The sequence below is a fragment of the Phoxinus phoxinus genome, assembly GCF_949152265.1.
Source record: "Phoxinus phoxinus genome assembly, chromosome: 16".
Lineage (NCBI taxonomy): Eukaryota > Metazoa > Chordata > Actinopteri > Cypriniformes > Leuciscidae > Phoxinus > Phoxinus phoxinus.
In genome coordinates this window covers 6,188,026-6,203,799 of record NC_136891.1, presented here as the reverse complement: position 1 = coordinate 6,203,799, position 15,774 = coordinate 6,188,026, and the positions used below count along the sequence as shown (strand labels likewise).

The 15,774-nt window shown below is 38.2% G+C and overlaps 1 protein-coding gene across 2 annotated transcripts in view; it reads right to left on the bottom strand.

Annotated features, from left to right (window-relative positions):
- The window catches only part of efr3bb (EFR3 homolog Bb), a 37,892-nt gene extending 22,387 nt beyond the window's left edge, over positions 1-15,505 (bottom strand). Inside the window, exons 1-2 of one of the 2 annotated variants that reach the window (XM_079584482.1) lie at positions 15,319-15,505; positions 14,717-14,877 (exon numbers count right to left, since the gene is read on the bottom strand). In XM_079584482.1, the coding sequence (XP_079440608.1) occupies positions 14,717-14,723 (7 nt within the window). In that variant the 5' untranslated portion in view covers positions 14,724-14,877; positions 15,319-15,505. Of the gene's footprint in view, positions 1-14,716; positions 14,884-15,318 lie in introns of both variants that reach the window. The other variant, XM_079584481.1, reaches the window with a different exon arrangement.
- Positions 15,506-15,774: the final 269 nt, after the last annotated feature.

Sequence of the window (15,774 nt, the reverse complement as noted above, 5' to 3'; positions counted from 1 at the left end):
CACAAAGCACATATTATGGTTAACAGATGCTCAAACGTGTGTGCGTCAAGCGCAAGCACAAACCTCATTGGTTCATGCACTTGCGCACACATTTGAGCTTCCGAAACAGCCTGGATTACTCGTATGGATTACTTCTATGTCTTTCAATAAATGAAAGTTTATTGGGTTTAACTTTATACCGACATGATGGTGAGTGATGACAGAATTTTCAATTTTGAGTAAACTATCAATTTGAGTTTCTGTCTGGTCCTTCTCTTTCATATTTTATTAGTATTTTATTTTCCTTATCCTTGTTTTGTTTTCTGTGAAACTTACCGCTATCTGTATTAACAAATAACGTGTCCAAGGCAACAACAGAATTTTATAACAAAACCAGGATCGCGGTTGTGAAAAACGTAAAACTTAACAGTTTAAGGGATTAATGCAACACCCTAAAGTCATTCCCTTTGGTAAGAGGAAATCACGCCTCAAGTCTCATACCTAAGAGAAAAACTCAAGGTGCTTTATGCAACCTGGTCCTGCTGCTTACGTCTTGGTGCCAGATAACACAGGACACCTACAGGGCTCTTGTAGAGCTCATGCCTTGGCGGGTCGGTGCTGTTTTGGCAGCACATGGAGGACCAACATAATGGTCATTATGTTTAAGCTCATCATTGGTGTACACTACTGTTCAAAAGCTTGGGGTCAGTAAGTTTTTTGTTTTGTTTTTTTTGTGAAAGAAATTGATACTTTTATAAAGAAAGGATGCATAAAATTAATAAAAAATGGCAGTTAAGACATTTATAATGTAAAATGTATTTATTTTTAAATTTCAGCAGCAGCCTATCTGTAAACTGGTCAGAAACTCTCTTACACTGGTCCTGGGCCAGAGGGTCATCCTTTTTGTTCTAATAAGTGTTTATAACTTCATGGAGCGGCTGGTGGTGTTCCCTGTGTGGGTGTTCCTGGCTACATATAGTTTCTGCTTCCCTTGTTGCTGTCTGGCAAGTTTTTTTTTTCACACTGACAAATTATGCATTTCACCACTAATGCTCTCAGACAGCAGAACGGCTCACGTTCAGTCATTAAGAGGTCGCTCCTCTGTAGAGTAGAGTGCAGGAAGACAGCAAGGCCGAGTTATCCCAGGAGTTTAGCCACAGATGGGAAAGAGTGAACTTTCTGTGTCCTTTTCTTGTGCCATAATCTGTTATGTAGACAGAACTGTCACCATCGATTAATCTGTGGTGTCAACAGGCCAACCAGACTGTGTCACAGGGGCAAAACTGTACATCCGAACACATTCTCTACAGATACCGAGAAAGAAAAGAAACTGGCAATTAAAAACAGACAGAAGAAATGAGATTAGAGAAGGAGGTAAGAAAAGAGATGGTGCTAATGACGGTCATTCAAACAGCAGGAAGCGGGTTCCTCCCATCACAGGATGTAGTAGAAACAAATCTGTTCCTCTCTCGGATACCGCAGTGGTCAAAGCCATGATAACACAAATCAACTAAAGACCTCTGGACCTCAAGATATCGTAGATACTAAGGGTACAAGAGGATTAAAAGGGTTATGGCAGGGAATTTTTATTTTAATAATTAAATATGTACCTTGAGATTCACTTATAATTTGAATAAAGTTTTTTGTAAAAAAAAAATAAAAATAAAAAAAATATATAATATATATAATATATATATATATATATATATATATATATATATATATATATATATATATATATATATATATATATATATATATATATATTCAACCTTCATTCTAAACCCTCTGTCTGAAATGATCAGTTTTAAAGGCTTGTCAGTAAACGGCCACTGTTATGATTGGCTAACGTCATTCCATAGGAAAAAATATCAGCACCCACTCACTATTGCATGTGAGTGTTTTGAAAACATTATCCAAATAAAACCGTCATTTACAGACAAAGCATTAGGAAATCATGTACTGACGGTTTGTGATGCAGCTGCTGTCAGATTCAATACAGCTGCTTCATCTTACAACAAAAGTTTCTTTAAATTGCGACCTCTCATTACATTGCGTCTCGTTTACAAAAAAATGCTTCAAAAAAACATATAATCCTCCGACACGATCCAGACTTAAAATAAACCATCCACTTTGTTTCCGCTGCTGGCATCCTTCTGAAGTCTGTACAGACACGCAAACGAGATGTTTAAACTAGACGCGTCAAAGCAAATGTTAAGCTACTATATCCAGTGTGACAGAGTCAGTGATTACAATTGGTTCTATTTTCTTTTGACGCGACGCAATGCTCACATCCAGTGTAGGCAAATGTCAGCAGTTAAGCGAGTGAATGCCAGTGGGCATGGCCTATGGTGTGATGATGTATAATTATTGGTTGATGACTTGCTCTGGATGCACGCATGTGGAAATGTATTTGCCCGTGTGACTTCACAGGTCACCCAACATCAGAACGAGTTATTTTTCAAGCTTGATTAAATAAATGCTTTGTTTATGATGAGGACGTTTTAAGCTATGAAACATGCGTGTTGTACAAAGGCAAATTTGTTTTCTCATGTCATGACCCCTTTAAACAGATTCTCTCTCACACACACACAAACAGACTGTCAGTTATCAGCAATCAGTGCTGATCATGAGGCTTTTTTAAGGCTGAGTCTCAAGGCTGAATCCAGAAACCTCCTGCTTCCTCTCTCAGGCACCTGCGTAAATTCACAATCACCACACCATTCCCAGCTGCAAAAGAGCCTTGATTATGTAGAGAAGGTTTCCTGATTACAGGGTAAGAATATGTTCGCTGCGATTACTCGGGGTACGTTACAATCACTCGATCGAATCCCTCGATACACTGCCCTACATTCACTGGGTATTCAGCCAGTTACAATACTATTTGCAGTGCGTGAGTAGGTACCAAGTCTTTACCATTTAAAATTTCATAATTTTGCAAAGGAAACAACTATACATCAATAGAGCCCATGCAGTTTGGCTAAAAGAAATTCAATTTCAAAAGCTACTGGCATCTTTATTAGTAAAAATACATATATTGCAAATTAAATTGCATTTATTTTCATGTTAAAGTTTGCAACAGAAATTTCTGACAAAATGTAAGAAGTTTTAAGCTGTTTCAACTCTCAAGAGTGTAGAGCATTACGTGAAACACAATAAATCTCATATGCCATTGGTCAGCAATGTGAACAGCTCAGTGGGTCAGCATTAGGAGATGCTGTGCTGCCCTTCAGGAATGTTATATAACACACAGCCAGGGACCACAATCTTCTATTTTTACACGAGATGGGAGAAGGGTCGCCTCAACAGACATCTCCAGCAAACACACACACACCTCTACCTGAGACCATCAGCTGCCCAGGATAGACAATAACATGATTTCAAAAAGTCCAACAACACTATGGGCCAAATTTAGTAAACAGGGCAAATTAGCATGAGAGCGGAAAAACTAAAAAAGCACAGATGGGAGTGGAAAGCATGTGACCTACTGACGACGCTCAAATGAAAGAACACGGAACGCATCCGGATAATTTCCATGACCAACGCAATCTACCAAGAGCAGCGCAAATTAGCATCTGGTTTAAGACATGATTTTTTTTGGGGGGGGGCATTAAATAATGGCACAAATACCAGTAAATTGATGAGCGCAAACCTAGTAAATCACCTTGCATGATTCATTTAAATACTCTCCTCCCATAAATTTTGCGTCTGAAGGGGAAACAACAAATGCATATGCAATAAGGTCAGTCGCAAAGATAACTGTGTCCATGCCTTTTCAGCACAGATTTTTCACTGCATGTCTCCTGACAGCAGTTTTTTTAACACCAAAAGAGGCTTTGCGCTGGCACAAGCTGTTAGTAAATCTGGCCCTATATAAGTAATGATGTCAATTGAATTAAGAAAAATCTATGAATATTTCCACACTGACCATTAGATTACATTAGATTCACCTTTACTGTCAATGTGCAGAGTAGGGCTGTGCCAGTGAGCGTGACAATCGCAGCACCGGGATGGCAGGATACCAGCGGCGGTGGTATGCAGTTTTACGTGCATATTGGGACACAAGTTAAGTACAAAGCTTTGTTTACCAAAGAAATTAATATTAAGCCATATGTGGGCTTTGTATTCGTTCTTGCGATCTGGCTATATAGAGTCATGTGAAAAAGAAAGTACACCCTTTTGAATTCTATGGTTTTAAGTATCAGGACATAATAAATAAATAAAAACCTTGGTCCTTGATAGCTCTTAAATATTGGTAAATACAACCTCAGATGAACACCAAACCATGACATATAACACTGGGTCATGGTTTATTTAACAAAAACTAGGCCAAAATGGAGAAGCCATGTATGACAAACTACCGTATATACACCCTTATTGCTTCCATAAGAATTAAGAGGGTAAGTAGCAGCAGTCAGGGGCGTCTAATCAAATGCCTTTGATTAATTGATCATCAGTGACCAACTCTATAAATGCAGAAGTTTTGGCTGTTTGCTGGTCTAGAGCATTCAGGTGTGTGTTAACACAAAGCCAAAGAGAAAATACATCAGAAATGATCTCAGAGAAGCAATTGTTGCTGCCTATCAATCAAAGAAGGGTTACAAGGCCATTTTCAAACATTCTGAAGTCCATCATTCTACAGTGAGAAAGATCATTCACAAGTGAAAAACAATCAAGACACAAGTTTGCAATCTTTCCCAGGAGTGGACGTCCCAGCAAAATCACCCCAAGGTAAGACTGTGTAATGTTCTGAGAAACTGCAAAAAACCCAAGAGCTGCATCTCAGACTCTACAGGCCTCAGCTGGCATGTTAAATGTTGAAGTTCATGGCGGTAAAATGAGAAAAAGACTGAACAAGTATGGCTTGTTTGGAAGGGTTGCCCAGAGAAAGCCTCTTCTCTCTGTATAGAACATGGAAGCACAGTTTATGTTTTGCAGTTGCATCTGAAAAAAAACACACACAAGACTTCTGGAACAATGTCCTTTGGACAGACGAGAATAAAGTGGAGATGTTTGGCCATGATGTACAGCACCACTTTTGATTTGGGCTTGTTTTGCAGCCACAGGATCTGGGAACCTTGCAGTCATTGAGTCGACCATGAACTCTATTCAGTATTCTACAATCAAATGTGAAGCCATCTGTCCGACAGATAAAGCTTGGCCGAAATCTGAATGAACGGCGTGGTGGCAAGAAACCACCCAATGCATTATTTTAGTAACAGATCTGTTATTCTGATCTAGTATAATATACACAGAGATGTCAGATTTAAATAGAAGTTTTTTGGAAAGATAACATTTATTTAAAAGAATTATCGACATAGAGAGAGGTTGTGCATGTGCATCATCTGCGTATGCGCAGCATCTGTCTAATAATAATAATGAAGCTGCAAGTTTAAATGCATTACCACTTTGTTGTAGCTTTTTAGTATGTTTCTGTGCTTCTGAATGTTTATGTGTGTGTGTGCAACGTGATCTCCGATCTCTTGCGGTGTGTGTGTGTGTGTTTCAATGAAAGCTTCACAGTAATATAAATATAGAAAGATGATCAATCTGTCCCCCAACAGTGCTGGCGGATTAATTTGACTAGCCAGATTGTGTCAGTTCATATTCAAATTTAAATTGTTTTAATAATTTTTTTAAACGAATGTATGTTTAATAATTTGACATAAAAGATGACATTTAAAGTAAAAAAAAAAAAAAAATCCCTTAAAAGGCTTTTTAAAAAGCCCATGGAATTCAATTTAAGGGAGCAAATATCTCCCCATAGTGAGATTAAAAATGAATTTCTGTCAGAAGGTCATCCTAAATTTTTGGCAGTGCTCCTAAATGTAAGTGTAGAACCTGCAAGAGTTGGAAGCAGTTTAAGGAAGCGCCTGACAGCAATATCAATGATTGCATTAATCAGCTCTACTGTGACATAATTAGCTGACATGCCGTGTTAACTTGTCAACATGAGGTGCATTGTGTCCTGACTCCTGACACATTTGAATTGATAAACATCCATTCGTAATGTGATCTGTTAACAACACAACTAAGTAACTGCACTAAAGGGTCACCAAACATACACACTGTCTCCAAGACACCCAAGGCATCGCCAAGACAATTCAGCAGATCAAATGGACACGCACTTAGAAAACTTTGTCCTTCATAAGAAGCCCATCACCATGATAGCGTTCAAACAAACCTATCATAAAGCAATCTCATGACAGCGTCTGTTGGACAGATCCAGCATGCACACTTGCGTTTATCACGAGTTACTGAGTGCACTAAAGAGAAGTCATGCATGAGCGCTCAAGGAATGCTGTCAGGGAAGATTCCGGTTTCCCTTTATTATACAGCAAAGCCTGCAGGACGGACACACACACACACACACACACACACACACACACACACACACACACACACACACACACACACACACACACACAGACAAGCTCAGCGCTTACCATACATTGCTTTTGATGTTAGTGAAGGTGCTCTCTCTTTTCAATCCTTCCCTGCAGCGTCTTAGATGCAGCCACAGAGAGATGTTTGGAGACACTCAATCTACACGCTCATACACATGCGGTCTTGCTGCTCTGACGGCTGGAATTGATGCGATGCAAAAACGGGAGCATTCACACATGCTAATGGACAGTGATGGAGAAAGCTATGATGCTGCTGGGATGACCTTGGCTATTGCACCAGCCTGCACATACAAGTCTCAAAAGAATAAAGCTCATTTTACATGCACGAGTGTACACCTTCTGCTCGCCAATCACCACTCAATGAAGGAGGAGCCGGAGAGAGAGAGGAGGAGAGTGGGTTGTGCTCATTCATTCTCAGCAGAAGCTCCTCCCACATTCTCAACATGTCTCTCTCTCTCTCTCTCTCTCTGGTTGTGTTCAGAATCAAATGTGTACTACTTACAGTACACTGGACATATTTCACTGATTCTTAATACATGAAACAAGTGACATAAATATGTCCTATTTAAAGAAACATTAATTCCTGGAAGAGAAAGCAGCCATTTATTCTCAACATTGTCAGATATTAATGAAAATACTGAAAAAAATGTATGTACACTGCAAACAACAAACACTACCATTCCAAAGTTTGGGGTCTAAGATGTCTCTCATGCTAACTGTTTTATTTTTTTATATATTTCAAGAATATATTCTAAATGTATTTATATTCATTTATTCCTGTCTTGGCAAATCTGGAATTTGAGCGTCATTACTCAGTGTCACATGATCTTTCAATAATCATTCTAATATGCTTATTTGGCGATCAAGAAACAATGTTGGAAACAGTTGTGCTGCCTAACATTTTTGTGAAATACATTTTGTGAATACATTTAAGGATTCGTTGACGAATATAACGTTAAAAAAAACATTGAAATATAAATCTTTTGAAACGTTATAATGTCTTTACTGTCCTTTTTGATCAATTTAATGGCATTCTTGCTAGATTAAAATAATATATATTTTTTTTTTATTAAACTTACCCCAAACCTTTGAATGGTAGTGTATAACTAGCAGAAAAAACCCCTATTCGGACAGTAATTATTCATCAGGAGGTTGTCTGTAAATAATAATAATTTGTGTCGCTCTTTAGAACATAAAACTAACGAACAAACAAACAAACCTGGAAGTTTACTTCTCACATGGTATGGATTAGATATGATGTTATATATTAATATAAGTAAAGATAAAACAATTATTTACTGTATACACAATACTATATTCATATAAATTATAAATTGTACAAACCAAACCACTGGCCTTTATAAGAACCCTTTAATAAAATATATAAACAAATAGAAAATGTTATGCTTTACACACCTGTTGCAACTAATTCAGCCATTTTAACTGGGAATGGCTGTCTCATAACAGTGGTTGAAAAAGATTTTTCCATCAGTTCCTCCTTCTAAACTTTATTGACTCAGACAGGAATTCAATTCCCACACGACCTTGGAATTTGTCTAAAAACAAGTAGCTAATTCAGCCTGGAATTTTCTCCAGGGACATAAGAAAAAAACACTAACATTTCCGAATCAGATGGCAATTAAATCACAGTCTTCACAGATTACCACCTGTAAATGCTGAAATTACTTAACGTCCCCTGGGAAATAATTACCGCAGGAATAGGGCTTTAGAGCAGTGTGTTACCCCAGTATGCTATTCCAAGCATAGCCTTTCTCGCTCTCAAACTGCATGGTTTTCCTCCTGCAATCCATCATTCTCCTCCTACACACTCTCTCCTCCTCTCACATGTGTGTGCTGTGGAAAACATGCTACACACAAACAGCACCACCGCTAATGTGTAGGCTTTCACACGTGCTATAAATTCTGCTGGCAGTGCCACTAGATTGCCTTCGAGTTATGCAATTACAATGACCGACATCTTATCTGAAGCGCATGGTGTGATTGTATCTTAACAAGATCAAAAATATAGACTTTAACATCCACTGTCATAATTGTCAACAAAACAAAACGATTAAAATTGCTTTTGTTCAAGATAAAATAAAATATAAATATTAGATGAAAAACTTGAAAGAATTTTTGCCTTCGCAATTTAAAAAATAAGTTACTAAAATTACTAAAACTGAAATAAAAATAAATTACAGCAAAACTGAATTATATATATTATATATATAAAAAAAAGATTAAAAAAATGACAAAAACACAAAAACTGACACTAAAATAAAAATAAAAACTGATAATAAAAAATAAAAGCTAGTTTAAAATACAAATAAATAGAACAATAATATATAATTCAACACCGCTACTACAATAGTAATCAAAGGTTTTTTTGAATGTCAAAGCAAATCTGATGCAAATGTCAAATTTGGAAAGAAAATATTAATTTGACACCAGTTGTTGTAGAGCTGGATTTTTAGTGACATTTACACAGGAATTTGGCTTGGCCAATTAGCAACTAAATGTGCTTGATTAAAACCAACCAGAGCACAGATGCCAAGTGTCACAGATGAGTGTTTCCAAGACGACGCAATAAATAAATCTGTCGAGATTGCAGCCTCCAGGTATCTCCGCACTGTCATCACTTGCAAGAAATAGTGGTGCTTTTGACTTGGGTTAGTAAACGACCACATAGCAGCCACCCAGAATACCCTAGCAAGCAACCATCTAGCAACGACACGGAACAACTTAGCAACTGCATAGCATTAGCAACACTAGCATCCACACCAATCTTGGACCATTGCATTGCACGCTTTGCATTGGCAGACAACATTCTTACACTTTGTATTTGTCTTTTTACCTCAAAACACACAATACATAAACAGTGGCGTTTTGTCAGGTAAACATGGAAGAAGGATGATAATGTTAATAAAGTTATTCATTTCTCAAAATGTGTGTCTCAGACATGCAACTTCACCACTGTAACACAAACAAATATTACTGAAGTTGGAACCACCACTGCTCTTTCCCAAACTTCCCAAATCTGCTGGTGTAATTACTAAGGCGAGGGGAAGGGAAGGCAAAATCCAGAGCAGGAGACTTTTGCCTCAGTTGGTAAATGAGTTTGTTACCAACTGCAGTTTGCCTCCATTTGAGTGTTTCACTTTCAGCGGTTAGTGTTGAGAGCAAAATAAAAATCGCAAAGGAGCCTACAGCACCCTTGGCCTTGGTATTTCAACCAATCATGGAGACGTAAATTACATGATGCGTATATTACATGAGTTTGAACTGCTACCACTGATAATGTACCAACTACCTTAATTAAAGAGAGTAGAGAGATTGAGTATTTGATCGCCAACACATTTACCAAGCTCCCATTCAACAGCAGCTACAAATTAAATCAATCAGCTTCACTTAACTGCCAATCATGTTCTTTTAACACGGACATTTAAAAGGACAGAAGGATAGATTTTTGCTTCAAGCCATAGGCTAGGTTAGTGAAATTATATTGTTCTCCTGTACATCATTTTCTTTAGATTTTCTGTCTAAAACTGACCCAAAAAAAGAAGAAGAAATCCTGGGGAGGGGATCCCCAGACCTCCACAATTTAGTGTGCCTCCTCTATTTTAAACCCCACCAGCTGACCCTGCAGTTAAAGGGATAGTTCAACCTGAAAACTCTGTCATCATTAGGCCCTATCACACACCCTGGCGACAATGCAGCGCGACGCAAGTGTTTTTTACTAGTTTCAGCCTGACGCAGTTATCATTTCTACGTCCTGCACCACGTTGTTTGAAAAGCAAACACATTTGTGCGCCCATGGGAGTGCTGGTCTGAAAACGAGGTGTGTTCAGGCGCATTGTTGGCACATTGTTATTTTGAAGCAACTGAAATAGACTGCGCCATTGACCAACTGAAACCTGGTCTAAAGTCAATGGCGCAGTATTTCGTTATTTAAAGGGCTTATTACACACACATCAGGGACACACAGCAGCACATAAACAAGCCAATTAAAAATAAAAGGATTACAATTTAAAAGATTATTATTGTGTACATAACGATATGGTGGAATCAGGCTTGTCCCGTAGGTGGTCTGCTTGAGCGATAGCGCTTTAACCTCGCGCATGAGCAGATCCGTTCTCTGGAGAAGCGTTCAGTCTTTCCACTTGCATATTTTGCCATGTAAATGGCCTTTTAGACCATGTGCCGGGTGCGCCAACCTTTTTTCCCATCGTTAAACTAGCAAAAGGGGATTCGGACATGCCCTAAGTGCACTTGCGCTTTAGACTGTTAAAATAAGGCTCTTTACTCACCCTCAAGTTGTTTCAAACCTGTATGAGTTTCTTTCTTCTGCTGAACACAAAATATATTTTGAAGAATATGGGTAACCAAACAGATGATGGGCTCCATTTACTTTTTTGGGTGAACTATCCCTTTAAGTTAGAAAATTCTCAAGCCATTTGTACTTAAATGTGAAATGTCAGAGTTGCTCCATGAGCACAATGGCATTCTACTGAGCAAATCTGATTCTGTGAGAAGAATACATCAGTATCCTAGCAGAGACAGGACCTCTTACCACGGCTCGGGCGGTGATCCAGCAGGGTACGGCAGTCCAGTGCCAACCTCCGGGTGGCAACAGGTTCCGGGACAGCCATGGGCATAAGAATATCAGCTCACAAACAACTCTTAAAGTCACAAAAATATTTATTTAGATAACCCCTTGGTTATCTATATAAACTAACAAATGAAAAATATATACGTAAGAGAGCAGCCTGTTGTGTTGCAACTCACATTATCCTCTAATGTCCTAAAGTACACAATTCAGAAAGTAAACTAACTTGTTGATCCAATACTCAGAAAGCCAAATCAACCGAAATAGAAACTCTCTGAAAAGCTCCCACCAACCACTTCTGAAATAATATGATTAAATCCTTCAAAATCTTGATTTTTACAAAAAAAAAAAAAAAAAACAAGCAAGCAAATTAAATCCTTTTTTAAGTCAATCACTGGGTTTTTGCAGAGTGTTCAGCTCACGGCATCCCTTCAGCTCTGGGCAGATTCCTGTGCCTTGTCTCACTTGCCTTCTCACTGACAGCGTCTCCTCGGTCCGACAAACTCCCACACTCTCTTTCTCTCTGGAGTTTATTCAGACAATGACGGAGGAGGAATAGTGGAACTCATTGTGTCAGTGAGATGTTTATTAATGAGAGAGAGAGAGAGTGAAAGAGAGCGAGATGCAAACTGGCCAAATCAGGACTACAAGAAGTAGGCCCAAAAGAAAATGTCATCATGGAAATGACCATAATTGAAAAATTGACCAAATCTGAACACAAGTTTGCAGATTCCATAAAGTCATAAAGTGATGGATGTAGCAATAGATCTTTTCTTACGTATTGTGGCGTACATCCAAACAGATTATCAAAAAAGGCCGCTGGGGTGGGGACTTGATCTGTCGATTGTAAGGAAGGGCCGGGTTAATGCCGGGTTTTTGCATTGTGCAAAAAGTATTCTCGTCTCTACTCTCTTCATAACATTAAGGTTGAGGAGGCACTGTAGTCACCTGGACTATTTTAATAATGTGTTTACTAACTTTTCTGGTCCGGCAGGGCAGAATGAAATTACCTAGACAGGGCTCCAGACTGCGACCAAATGGTCGCATTTTGCGACCAAAATTTGAGAGTGTGCGACTGAATTTTACATCCAGTCGCACATGTGCGACCAGTAATTTTTTACACGTTAAACGTGGAAGGGGCTTATCAATGAATCCGAAATGTGTGGCAGGACAATGAGTGCGAGAAGAATAGGGAACGGCCACTGTAAGTGGCTAATGTGTGGAGGGGGAGGGTCTTAGAGATAATCGAGCGCGCGTTTAAACGTCTGTGGGAAGGAGACGGAGACAAATATCACAACCTGCTTTGTGCGTCTGAGCAACGAGCAAGCGAACTATTGACTCGTTCTTCCGACCTGCGGCTACTGTGCCAGTTAAATTCACTAGCTGGCTTACCAAATAATACATTACAACAGCGATAATCAAAACGATTACTCTTTGTAAACATTGTTCAATGCAAGTGCCAAATGCTCATCATTTACGCCGTCATCACCCGGGAGTTGATAGCGCACGAGCGCCGGCGAGACCTGAACTGCAGACGTTACCATCGGTGTTTAAACTAAACTCATTTATGTTTTGCCAATGTAAACATTCAAGAGCAAGACGTGAAAGAGAACTCGCGTCTAGATTTGTGCGCGCGTGTATTCGTAGGCTGCTCATCTCAGACAGCGCGCAAATATTGAGTTATCTTTCAAGTCGAAAGTGCAAACTTTAATTTGCACTTGAATGGACAAATTCACACAAAACATGGCCGTCTTGATGAGTATCCTAGCAGGTATAGTATCTGTTATGCCTTAAGCTCTGAATTGAATAGCTTTTGTAACTTTAATAAGGATTAATCTTTAATTTATACAGTCAAATATGCAATGTTATTTTACATTTTATTATTTTATTCAATTTCTGTACCTGAAAACTAATGTTAGACCTGAAAAGCATAGTTTATATTATTAGTAGGTTATCTTTGCTCTATTGTATTTATTTGTGCTTTTGCTTGGTTAGATTATTTCTTCTTATTTTCTTAAATTTTTTTTGACAGTAGTCTTTTTTTCCCCTGAACACATACCGAATCATACCGAAACCGTGAACCTAAAACTGTGATACACACTGAACCGTGAGCTATTTGAAACGTTGCAGCCCAGTAGTGTCACAGTCGGATGATGATTCAGAGTGAGAGGTTTTAGTGGCGAAAAAAGGCCGAACCCGCCATTTTCGGGAAGACTGGTTGAGGTAGTACTGTAAGGAGACAAATTCCATAAACTGCAAATGTTGCAGTCGCTACCCAATAACTGCGGGGAACACGAAGTTTGCCGACAGTGCAGGCACTTCACAGTTTAAACACAATACTATATTTAAACACAATCTTAGCCTCAAGCATAGAGTATGCCGTGACATGTTAATAAATCAACTGCCGGTTGCTTTTAGAAGACAAGAGGCTGTAATGTTAAATCAGAGCGCAAAGGCATTGTAATTTCTGCATCTATTATCAAAGTATTTATTAGTAATACACTGGAAATTAGTAGAAATGTGAATATTTGGTTAGTATGTTGATTTACGGTGTGTGCTCCTAAATTTTCTTGTTGTGCCCCTAAAATTTTCAGTTGGGGGCCACTGTGCTCCTAGTGAAAAAAGTTAGTCTGGAGCCCTGCTAGAAGGAGTCAGACAGCTCTCAGATTTCAGTCTTACGGGTTTGGAACGACATGAGGATGAGTAATAAATGACAGAAATGAAAATTTTTGGGTGAACCAACCCTTTTTAAATGATTGGATAAAAGTGCAGTCACATTTGCGAATTTAGTCAAAACTTTGCTGGCTCACACTGAAGTCACTTTCAAACCATGCAGCTTTCTTTTGGTCATCACAGCGAATTTGTATGACCAACATGAGCTAAATCTGCATGTGCAGCCAAATGCAAAACATAGCCTAAACATGAATGAATTATTCAAAATAAGATCAATGAGATGTGACACAAGATAAAAAAAAATATTGAATCGAGGGCAGGGTTTTACTTTAGCGCACACCTACTCTCCATCCCTCACTCATAGCAGATTGACGGATACATATATTCAGAAAGACAGAAAGATATTCAACCCAAGAGAGGAATTCCAGAGAGGAAGCACATTTTCAGATTTTGATTCAAAATTACCATGACAAACTCATTTTTTCTGTGTATTAACTTGCACAGATTAATTGATCATAAGACTAGTAATGTGCCCTAACAAAGTAAATAGGGTCTATTTTGATTTCAAGACAACTTTAAAGCTCTGCTAAAACTTTAAAGGATAGGCTAGTTTCTTTGAAGAAAAAAAAGATGTGTTGTTTATGAACTGACAATCCTAATTTCTTGGAAACTGGCCATAAATGCTTCCACCAGACACATTAAATGATGTAGACAATTAAACACAATAGTACTGTGAATGCTAACCAGCTAACGTTAATTAAAAGCCTTTCAAATAACTCTTAACTAAAGATGCTGTTATACCTGCAAAACTCAAACAGCACAGCCAAATTCAACCAAACCAAATATTCACCTAACGTTACTGTACGTGTAACTGTTGTAACCAGTTTCCACTTTCCAATTAGGTTATAGTAACTATAAATGATGTAGTTACTAGTTTACCATGGTGATTTTTAGTAGGTATTCATTCTGTTATTCATTATGCTATTCAAAATGCTACCATGTACTTCACATGCATTGAACCTTGGATAATGTAGTAGAATAAAGCACATACCGGTCATGATTGCTTTCAGGTTACGCCAGATGTCGCTCTTGCACTCAACCAGTTACTGCGACGAACCGGCGTCCAGCGGTCCAAAACCGGACTTCACGCCTAGCAAGCAGGCGCTACTTTCCGTTCACTCACAGTAGGAAAGCCCCAGGATGGTGTGAGGCCTACCGCTAGAGCACACAGATGAGATTCAAAACAGATCCCGCAGCACTTGAACACTACTTGCATTTATAGGTACAGTTAACAACATGTTTGTGCTTTTGTTTGTTTTATGACATTAGTCCATTGTTGTGAAAAATGATTTTCTTGTAGCTTTCCAGTCTGTTATTGTGAGCGATTTATAACAAAACACGAATGTAAATACTTTTAGTAATTAATCACGGTTTAACGGCATTTTCTTTTCATTCAGCTAATAAACTGACTAAATAAGCATCAAATAATGTGAAGAACATCTTAAGAAATTAACTGTCTAACGTTAGACACGGCGTGTAATGTGTAACGTTACAGTTGTTACTAAAAGCAATTGTTTGAACATGCTCGTTTGACATATCAACACTTTAATAACTATAAAAAAAACCTAATCTCATGTTTTTTTATTTCCTCACCGCTTGTTTTCAGTTGCATAGTCTGGTAGAACATTAAACTCCTCTCATGATCCGTCAACGAGCCACAATAAATATAAGTGACTCGAATTCACTGCCTCTCATGTAATGACGGTGGTTCCACACAGTAGCTAGTTAGTGATTCACTCACACACTTCCTCTGAAAGCTGCACTATTACTGGAAAGCTGCATAGAGAAACTCCCCGCTTTCAGATTATACATTTTTAACATTTAGTAGGCTAATTTAATAATAGCAATTAGAATAATCATCATCATCTTATTATTATTATACTGTATGAATATTAATAGACAAACCAAATTGATTCATCATGCATTAAAGTGTCAGTTGCTGATTCCTTTTTTATTATTAATAACAATAATAATGTGAATTAAAATGTATAGCTGAACACGTCCATATGAATTCATCATGCATTAAAGTGTCAGTTGCTGATTCCTTTT